This window comes from Notothenia coriiceps, unplaced genomic scaffold (assembly GCF_000735185.1).
Source record: "Notothenia coriiceps isolate Sejong01 unplaced genomic scaffold, NC01 NC01_scaffold00024668, whole genome shotgun sequence".
NCBI classification, from domain to species: Eukaryota; Metazoa; Chordata; class Actinopteri; order Perciformes; family Nototheniidae; genus Notothenia; species Notothenia coriiceps.
In genome coordinates, this window is record NW_011357369.1 from 2,036,620 (window position 1) to 2,047,251 (window position 10,632).

Below are 10,632 nucleotides of genomic sequence, written 5' to 3' on the forward strand. Positions count from 1 at the left end.
ACACACACAGATGGGGCCATATAAACCCCTCTCTGTCCCCTGGGTTTTTGCTCCGTTGTCTGCTTTAGTTGGCAGGGCTATAAAAGGATCCACACCCACATGAGAACAGTATCTGTCATCACCCGAGTGTCCGCAGATCTCCCTTTCTCTCACCCAGTCTCTACTTCACCCTTTGTTTTTCCTCCTGTCTCTTTTGTTGGTTTGTCCCCGCCCTCTGCCCTTTCCTCCCTTCATCCTCCTATCTATTTTTGTCCCGTCTTTATCTCGCTTCCCATCATTCCTCTCCTGCCTTGTTTTCTCCACCTGGAATGTTTTCTCATATCTTGTCAGACTCTCTTCTCTCTCACTGTATCCAGCTAACCGGTTTGTATTTGTACAGCTGTTTAGAAGGATGTTAGTTTGCCTTGTGGACAGTCAGGAGTATTCAGATCTGTATCAGTGCAGTCTGGCTGCCTAGTGAGGCGTACAGAGCAACACATGCTGGCCTAACCGCTCTGTAAGCACCGTAACGAGACATCGGTGACCACCGCTGAGGAACTGAACAACCCCATTGTACTGTATGTGTGTGTGTGTGTGCAGTCAGTGGATGTCCATGAGATTTTAATGATACCGGAGTGGCAGGGTTTTGTGTGTCTGCATGATGTGGAAAGTGCGTATGTGTGTATGTTGGTACATTCTCCTTGCTGGTATTCATATGTGTCTGCATGTGTCTTCACTGGTGAGCACAGCCTCTTTGCATCTCAGATTTGTAAACACTGAATCAGGCAGAGGATACTGGGAGGCGTCATTGAAGCGACAGTGGGAACCAGTAGAAGATGGATGATAAAGGCTCGTTCCCAGCCAGTGCTGAGACACGCTGCTGTTCCCGTCCACAGCAGACAGACCCACCACGAGACAGAACAGAGAAACCATACTGACGTCAGTTTGTTGACTGCCTGGAGAATCAGAGAGGGTGTCAGTCAGTCAGACAGGCAGAGTAGCCTACAGTACATCAGCCTAGGAAGGATCCCACAGACGACACTGGCTCTTTGGTGCTGTGACTGTTAAGTCTTGTTTTTTCTTTCTATTAGTATTCTGATTCAGTGGCTAGTGCTTGTCAGTGTCTTGAATTTGTCTAGGCTAGCGACTGTATTTGTGTGTGCATGCACAGACATCTGAAAGTGAGAGACTGCCAGAGTGACAGTCTCTGGTTGTTGACGCTCAGCCCCTGTGATGCTGTTGCGTCAGAGTGTCCATCACTTAGCAGCAGCTCACCATCTCTGCAATGCATCACATGAAGTGGGAATCAGACCCCTTTGGAAGAAATGGGTGACAGTCAGTGATGATACTGAACACATTTTAAAGGATTACAATTTGCCACTAAAATATCCTTTTTGTGAATGCAAAAGTAGTTATTAAATGTTTTTAATGTTTTGCTTTATTGATATCAGTCTCATATGTCTGTTAAAAATCAAGTTACAGCCAGGTGGCGTCTCTTAATTAAATTGCACATGAACTGAGAGTTTAAAATGGTGTTTCTGTTTAGCCATGCAGAATAAGGTATCAATAAACTATCAAGCTACATGTGACACACATGATTGCAAGGTGATACTGTAGTCACCACAACTAGCAGCCAACACAGACTTGTTAGAGTTTGTTTTTACCATCTTCTGTCTTCCTCCCATCTCTCTGCACTTCCTCTCAGAACCATCCTGCCATACTGAGATGACTGTGTTGTCTCTCCAAGCTTTCCCATGAGGCCTTGCCCTGTTCTCTGTTTGTTTGTGTGATCCCTTCCCTTAGGCCACTGTCCCACATCTGCGGAAGTACGTTTGTATTTGTGTGCGTCTGTGTATTTGGAGCTTTGAACAGTGTACATGGGATTGTGTCTGTGTCTAAGTGTGTGTGTGTGTGTGTGTGTGTGTGTGTGTGTGTGTGTGTGTGTGTGTGTGTGTGTGTGTGTGTTGTAATCATTGTGTAATCCCTTCCCTGAGGCCACTGTTCCACACAGCTGGACTCAGAGAGCCTCTGGAGGGTTTCTGTGCTATTCAAGCATCCTTTGCTCTTTCCACCTGACCGGGTGGTGTGTGTGTGTTTCTGTGTGTTTTAACAGGTGCAGTACAGAGAGCTGAAACTGGATCCCAATCCCAGTCCAAATAAAAAGAAGAAAAATAACCCCGGGTAGATGACTAAAATGACTCTGTCCACCCACCGACGCTTCTCTTCTCTTCTCCACTTTCTTCTCATGGTCTATAACTGGACACTGAGGAGCAGAGGAAGCCTGGACCACATCGGCTCAGCTATCTTTCCTTTTTTCCCTTTTCTATGTTTTTCTCTTATACCTTTTTTTCTGTCTCTAAATCCTCATGGCGTTCAGTACAGTATACTACAATACAGTACAGTTTCCTGAAGTGTAATATTTGTAGAAAAAAAGACAAGTAAAAAGAAATCTTATCACTTTTATGATTTTGATTGATTTTAAATGCGAGTTGGAAAGATGGATGGATTGACCTTTTTCTCAGCCGTGGGATCCAATCCCTTTTTCTTCTCTCCATCACTCTTGACAGCTCGGAGGACTCTGTCCATCTGCTTGCCACAAGTGACAAGTGTCACACAACGAGTTTAAGCATTTATACATATCGTCGCAAAAATACATTTTTACTGCATCCATGTTTATACAAGCCTTATACTAACTTTCTGCGATATACTTTTACGTTTCGTTTTTAGCTCATATTCTATTTACTAAATGATTTTGGTAATATTTTTTAATTGTTTTTGTACTGAAGTATCTTTGGTTTGCCTCTCTCCTGGATGCTGTAATGATATTATGTTCACTGGCAGTAATTTGGATTGTTTCCACTTAACTCAGCCGGCCAAGTTGATTAGCAATTATTGTAGTAGCCTCCAGATATGTCCCTTTACACAAACACAAACCTGGACCAACAGGCTGAAGGCTTGTGATGCTATCTGTCCGTGCTTTAAAACAAAGGCCAAATTTGCTCTTTTAAAGATATTAATCCCACACAAAAACAGGAACCACAATGGTATTAGTTAAAGTACAGTGAGTCTGTTCTTCCTAAAATAGATTGTGATTACATAATCATCATTAGATAATACCCAAAGGAAACACTGTTAAGTACTGTATTACACAGTTGGTGAGTCATCCCAAACCTTTATCCCTGCCACCTATCCAGATAATATAGACTAACCTTGTGTAACCCTTTAAAAACGTCAAAATCCCCTGCCAGTCCATCAGCGGGCCCACTGACTGGGCCTTCTGATGTCGTGGTGTTAATATAGATGTCACCCAGTCACTACAGAGTGTCGCCAGGCCTTTAGGCAGCCACAGCCCTAATCTGGTTTGAAAGGCTGCTCTCCTTTCCTCTCATCTCCCTGTGTGTTTTCCTCAGCGGCCACACAAGAAAGCCCTCACACACACACGCATATGTGCATGCAGACATCTTAAAAAAAACAACAACAACATGAATACACTGCTTCTTTAAGAGATTCCGCGTACACAGACTGTACCTACTTGCTCACAGATGAAAGCATAAGATCCCATTTGAGCAGGCACATTCTCTCCCTCTTAGGCACACACACACACACACACACACTCACACAAACATGCTCTCTGTGATGCTGTGCCCCAGGCTGGCCGCCCTCTCCATCTGCCCCACCTCCTGTGCCCACAGCTCAACTTTGATCCGTCTTCCCAGAGACACAGCCTTGTGTATGTGAACTGTGCATGTAAGAGTGTTTGCGTACACACGTTTATGCAATCAAAGACACATTGCTTTTCTCTGCGCCGGTGTGTGTTTCAATTGTATCTCCCCTCCAGCTGTAGACTGATGCTTAGATTCAGTCGATGTGTGTCAGCATGTAGAACTGTGTGTGTGTGTGTGGTGCAGCGGAAGTGCCAGCTGTTATTTGGTGTGGAGTTTGCTGGTGTAGAGGGCCGTCAGCTAGATGAGCAGCAAGTCTCTGTGTGACAGGACGAGGCTCTGAGGGGACTTAGGCTGAGGTGTCCGGGATGTGTGTGTGTGTTTTATTCTATTCTAGATCCCTCTTCCCATCATGCTTCTCTCCGTTTGCTCTCTCTGCGGTTCCCTCATTCGTCAGAGAGCGGGGTTGCGACCCTGTCTGAAGGGACGGTCTCCTGGGCTTCTTGCTGAGCATCTGTTGAAAGATCACAGCTCAGGCTACATTTGAGGAGGTCTCCCCTCATCCTACTGATCCCTGCCTACATCTCCCCCCCACTTCTTCAACTTTTTGTTCCCTCTTCCCCTTCGTGTCTCTGTCTGTATTGCTCTAACCCCCCCCCCCACACCACAACTAGAGCTCCTCTCTGCCATTTTGTCATCCTCTCGCCCTGCCTGTCTGCTTGCCATCGGCTGTGCCCCACTCCCCTTGTACCCATCCATCTCCATACTTAAATATCAACAGGCTGGGATCTGTCACTCCAGAGGGCCATTGATTTTGTTTTGTTGTTTTGAGGAATCCACTTGAAAGACAATAACAGACTGTCCCCTAAGAGCAGCATCTCAGACTGATTATAGCCTCCTCAACAAACACACTCTGTCTCGTGAAGGATGGCTTTTTAGAAGGCCTGGTGGGACTGTTTGAATACCTGATATGTACTGTATGTGTCTACTACTGTATGTAGTTATTTTTCAGCAAATTGTAGTGACTAGTGTGTGGTATTGCATCCAAATACCGTTTCCTTTTATTATTGGATTTTAGCTCTGTTTGCAAGCAAACCAAAGTGTTTTTATATTATATGATGTAGAGAAAATATATAACAGAATGTATCAGACTGACAGCTGTAAAGGAAAAAAAAGCACTTTCATTTGCACCAAGTTAAAATGAGACTATTTATTTTTTAAATATTGTACAAAGCTAACTATTTAATTTATGTTTGTATTTTATACAGTATGCCTGTTGATGGTCTGGTGTTGTAAAGTAGGTGTATGCCTGCCTCATTTTATAAAATCTGTCTTTTTCCGCCTGCAACGTTGCCTGCCTGTTCATCTTCATGTGCCCAGTTCTTACCAAGAACAGAAATAAGGAGCTGAGACATAGGTTGGTCAGGAGTGGGAAAAGAACATATGATGTATATTTCCTGTTTGAGAAATGAAATGCATCTGATGTATGTTGCTTATTTTGAAAAAGAACATGAGATTAAATATTTTGTATCATCTTCAGAGTGTCTGGATTATTGCAAAATGTGTTTTCTGCCTCAACAAGCTCGTTTCTCAGCCTACACTGGTAGCAGCAAGGGAAATATACGTCCATTTGTCTCAGTCTGAAATCTTAAATCCCCTCTCCTCACCTCTGTTGCTCCACCGCCCACTCGACCCACCCCAACAAGCAAGCCTAAGCCCCTTCTTCACTCATGTTCAGCTTCAGGAAGTGGCTCATTCCTCACTGCTGTCTGTGTGGCGGAGACACTGAGTGCACATCAGAGCCTCAGACTGGGACCACTTCTGCCAGAACTGGTTTCACTCTTTCATTACAGCCCCCACATGCAGCCACTCCATTTGTTAAAGCACCTTTAGCCCTACACTGCAGTAGCCATTTCCTCCCGATGTATTGCTGTCTAAAACCTGACCACCCTGCTGATTTAATGCTATCAAGATGTTTGAGCAATTCTTTTATTTGTGATAAATATTAGTGCACATCAATCTGCAAAACAAATATACATATCAAAAACTTGAGGTAGTAACAATCTATACAAAAATGTAGCAATAAAAAAACATGCATCTAAGAAATACAAAACAGGTAATAAATGTATGGTCCATGAACTATTGCAGAAATGAACATACTGCTAAATTAAGAAACGCATCCAACCATTTACTTTAAAAACAGGAGAAGGCCAAATTATTGTGGGGGAAAAAATCCACATTTTAGGGCCTCTTTATATTATTCATCCTTATAAACTGTTGAATAAAACAGATACAGACACAGATATCCTTTTGTTAGCATGTCAACCACATGTTTCAACCACATTCATGTTTCAAGCTTTTACAATATGTTGTGCATTGTTTCTGATTTACAGATCAGCGAGAAGCATTTCCCCCTGATACTTAAAATCCTCCAGTATCTCCATTAGGTATAGTGTATTCTCTTCTTTGCACTCTCTCACTGCCTGAGACACTTGCCCCAGGTAGCCCCCTCTGCCGAGCTCCAACAGGGTCTCTGCGTCCTCCACCAGCCTCACCACCCGCCGGTCTGTCCAGCCCGAAGTCACCTTTTGGGGAGAGTGTGTCTCCAGGGCCCTGACCAGCGTGAGGCTCAGACTGTCGCCATGGTGAGGCAGACCCTGCTCCCGCCGGTAGGTGAAGATGAGGTTGGCCAGCAGAGAGGATCCAGCCTCCAGGAGGGGCACGTTCAAGACTTCAGTGGAGAAGTTTCTCAGGGCTAAGTCTCCGACGTGCGCGCTGTGGAGAAGCTCCTCCCTCTGAGTAGTTTCAGAGGTCACATCCAAAGCAGTGTGCCCATTTCCATCAGTCTGCTGCAGGAGGACCGAGCCTGGGGGGGAGGGGGGGGCAGAGGTTTACAGGATCAGATCACACAGCCCTTAGTGAGTATAACTTCAGTCATTTATATACAAGTAACCTTCACAATTAAATGTAAAGCTCTTGAAAAGATCACTGTGGATACAAATGCTTTCAAACTGAATGCTTGCCTGTAATACTTTTTTGATACATTTAACAGACAAACTTTTCACTCCATCAACACTTCAAACAATGACGTGTCTTTAAGAGGATCTGTCAATGTGTCTCTTATAGTAAGTACACTTCCCACAAGGACAAGAGTGGAGTCGAGTGTAGTCGTTGTAGTGTCGTTTTCATAGGGTTTGATTCAAAGTGCATGCACGTGACAGGCTTCGCACACAGTGACCGAAAAACTTAATGCAAACACAACTTGAACCCCCCCTTCCAGTATTCTCCCACCTTCACTAAAGCTCATCTTTAGGTTGCCTCTCAGACTGAAAGCAATGAAGATGTGCTCTTGTTTTAAGTGGCTTAACCTGAAATAAACTACTGCTAATGAACCTTTAATGTGTTTTATTGTTCTGGGGAGCTTTAGCTTGATTCTGAATATCTGAATTTAACATTGCAGTTGCCCTGAGACGAGGGGGTTAATGAGTCTAATGTAAACAGCTGGCTGAGGCATCAGGGATAACATCATGACACGCCGACATGCTGCCAAGCTACTGTAGGCTGCAGCATCTTTATCAAAGAAGGCGGAAGAGACACTGCTCAGGTCAACCACAGGACGCTGCAACAGATATAAATAGTGTGCAGACACACACACAAATGCATTTGCTTTAAGTACACACACATTCATGCAGAGAGGAGTTAAAGTGAAAAGGGAACAGCTGTTCTCCCAATAGGACCTCAGTCCCAGCCAGGGCTTTTTGCTCATTGCAGCACTAACTTCATCTGACACCTTGTCTTAACTGTGTGACTGGCGGGTCACTTTGTGTTTGTGTAAAAAGGCACAGTGTTGGTGACCTGATGGAGGCTTTAATTTAAAAAAAAAAAAAGCAACGGTATGATCATCAGAAACACCACAGGGAGCTACTTGCGGGGACAGACCTGCAACAGACCTACAATGTGACATCAGAAAGTTGCTCTGCTAGTTCTTTATAGGGAACTACAAATACTATGTTCACTTAAAATGAAGGCGAAAGGCAAAAAATTATCATAAAATACAAATACCTTCACATCCAAAACCTCTCAGCCTGACTCTACCCTTTCATTGCTATATTAGTACTACGTTCAACCTGAAAGTCACTGTTGAATGTAACAACACCTTCTCCCCTCCAACAAAGCCAGGGGAAGTTATACCAGTGACATTTCATGTCTACTCTCTATACTCTTTCCAGTATCAGACAGACCAGTGCACACTTAGCCTACACGGAGCGGGTCGAGTCAAGTGCCAGCCCTTTGTTTGCGTTCAGATGGACCCATTTCTATGGCAAACTGCTCTTGATGACACTTGACTGTTCAACCTCGGCAACGCTGCTGCCACATGCGAGTGAACGGCTCTGTGGAGGTTCGACACACAGACGGCTGCTTGATGCCACTGCTGCCACTTGTTTGAGTTTGACAGCAATATGTTTTAAAAGGGACAATCACGTCTGTGTGTGATCCGTTGTGACACAAACTGCACCTACTAAGCCTCCGAAATGCCATTTTTACAACAAGACAGCCTTGTTTTAAGTGACATTGTTAAAAAAAAAAAGTTCAAAATGGAACAATATGAATTCTGAAATTGCCCCCCATCTCTCTGTCTGCCACTGGACTAACACTGTGTAGCAGTTATGAGATAATCGGTGAGAGCTCACGTAGCTGTTAGCGGGGAAGGTCAGCGCTCATCTACCTTTTAGTGCTTCAAGCCTGAGTGGCAAAAACTCAATCTGCATAAATTGTGGCATTAATCTACATAAACTTTTACATAAGCGGGGAAATTTCAAATGCAGGGGTCAGGCATCGGGGGCAGCAGTCAAGGACGTAAGAGCACAGATTTGATCAAAGTGGCCACGAGAGAAAGACAGAGGGGAGGGAGATGGAGCGACGTGGGGTGTGAGAGAGTGAGCTGTTCACAGCAGGTCATAATCACCAGGTTTCTATAACACACTGTCCTCGCTATTACACTCATGCAGTAAGAGTTTCTGTAATGTGTGCAGCCAGCCATAGCGTGACACAAGCAGAAAAGCTTCAGGGCCACGGAAGTATGGAAAAAAGACTACCATAGTACCCCATGCAGACACACACACACGCAACATCATGTCTGCTGGAAAATGGATCCATCTTTGTCCCTTTCCAGATGAAAAAGATGGGGAAAGGCTTTCAAAAGCAGAGGCTGCTTCTCTTCATAATATATCATGTGCTGTGATGTCCTTGGAAAGGTCCAGCTTTGGACTGAACTCAGCAAGGGGTCTTTAAGCTTCAAACTCAAGCACTGTGCGCTGTCTTCAACCAAATGTGGAGGAAAAGGTAAAACATGTGGGCCATTTTTACTTTTCCATCTCCTTTATACTGCTCCACAGTGCTTTTACTCAGCTGGCACATGCAGGAACATTTAAACTGATATAGCATATAGACAACACGGAAATGCACATGGCCACATTTTAAATGAAATATTGAAATATGTGCATGGGAACATACATGTCTAGTGTGTGCATGAACTACATTTACGTTCATCACTTTTGAAATGCATAAATTCTATGCAGTGGTTATATAAGATGAAAGTCCCCTGATGGGAAATAGCTTGTTGCAGCATCAAAGATATGGAAGATGAACAGACATAGGGATAATTTAAGCATAAAGATAAAGAAGCACTTACACCACCAGTTAGAATCCTAATTACAACTGTGAGATAAAACCTGTGCTCTTGTAAATGAGAAATTACTATAAAATGATCTGACACAAACAAATCTATCTAAAATGATATAACAGCAACGTATTTATGTCTCTTTAGTCCAATTCAACATACCACAGAGTTTCTATCACAGCTCTGTTTACTTACAAATCATCCATACTCGAGATAGAAAATGCAAGATCGAGAAGAATGGTTTTCCAACGTTACCCCGACGTCATCGTGTCAAACCCGGCTGACAGACAGGCTCCCACCAGAGACATGACACTGGTGTAGGAGGAGAGGGCCCCTGCAGCGCGGCCCCTGCTGCGCGGCCCCTGCAGCGCGGCCCTGGGCTCGGTGTGTAACGCTGACTGTACGTCTGTGTGTTTGATTCTGGATCCGTCTGCCTGAAAGCTAACTGTGTGTGTCAGTGTGTGCTGTATGCCATTTGTCATTTGCATATCTACCTGCTTGAAATGTTGCCACTTATTTCAATTAGTATCAGCGTGTATGTGTTTTGCTTTTCCAAGATTTTACATTTATTTCCTCCCTTTCTATACTTCTCACCTCTGGACAAGAGGATCACCCTTTATCCATCCTAGGATATAAATCACGCTCTAATGCTCCAACACACAGCTCAACGACACTTAATACAGACGTCAACGCTCATAGCCAGTGCTAAATTACATATTTTCTAACAGTAGACATACAAATAGCATCACGCTGTGTTTATAATGTAATGCACACACACACTGTTATGAGGCTAGAGGCTTGGGAATGGTTTTGGTGCAGGGACAGCGACTGAAGTGAATCCAGGTATTGGCGCTGGGTGTCAGATATGCTGCAGTGGAGATAAATACAGCACCTGGGGGATTACATGAGAGCACAGGGTAATTACACCATCCTTTATATGTGTGTGTGTGTGTGTGTGTGTGTGTGTGTGTGAAAATGCCCTGCTAAGACCTCAGCTCTGAAGCTACAGCGGAGGGAGGAAATTCACATGCATAGCAAAAGCCACTGCCTGATGCACCAGCCAGATGCAGTCTGAGTGCCACACACACACACACACACACACACACACACACACACACACACACACACACACACACACACACACACACACACACACACACACACACAGCGCAAAGCCCTTTGGCCTTTAGAGGGCAGGCGAAGACAAGAAATATAAAAGCGAGAGTGGAGGAGGGTAAAAATTGGCACAAAATGAGGGAGGGAGGGAAAGAGGGAAGGAAAGAAAGAAAGATGCAGTGCCCCCCCCCCCCC

The 10,632-nt window shown here is 44.3% G+C and overlaps 2 protein-coding genes across 2 annotated transcripts in view; one reads left to right on the forward strand and one right to left on the reverse strand.

Moving 5' to 3' along the window:
- LOC104955678 (multiple C2 and transmembrane domain-containing protein 1-like) overlaps positions 1-5,180 on the forward strand; it is a 50,018-nt gene extending 44,838 nt beyond the window's left edge. The window contains exon 10 of the mRNA XM_010783062.1: positions 2,093-5,180. Within this exon, the coding sequence (XP_010781364.1) occupies positions 2,093-2,164 (72 nt within the window). The 3' untranslated portion in view covers positions 2,165-5,180. The remainder of the gene's footprint in view (positions 1-2,092) is intronic.
- A 442-nt stretch (positions 5,181-5,622) lies between these two features.
- Positions 5,623-10,632, reverse strand: part of slf1 (SMC5-SMC6 complex localization factor 1) — a 35,457-nt gene continuing 30,447 nt past the window's right edge. The window contains exon 18 of the mRNA XM_010782906.1: positions 5,623-6,507. Coding sequence (XP_010781208.1) covers positions 6,029-6,507 — 479 coding nt within the window. The 3' untranslated portion in view covers positions 5,623-6,028. The remainder of the gene's footprint in view (positions 6,508-10,632) is intronic.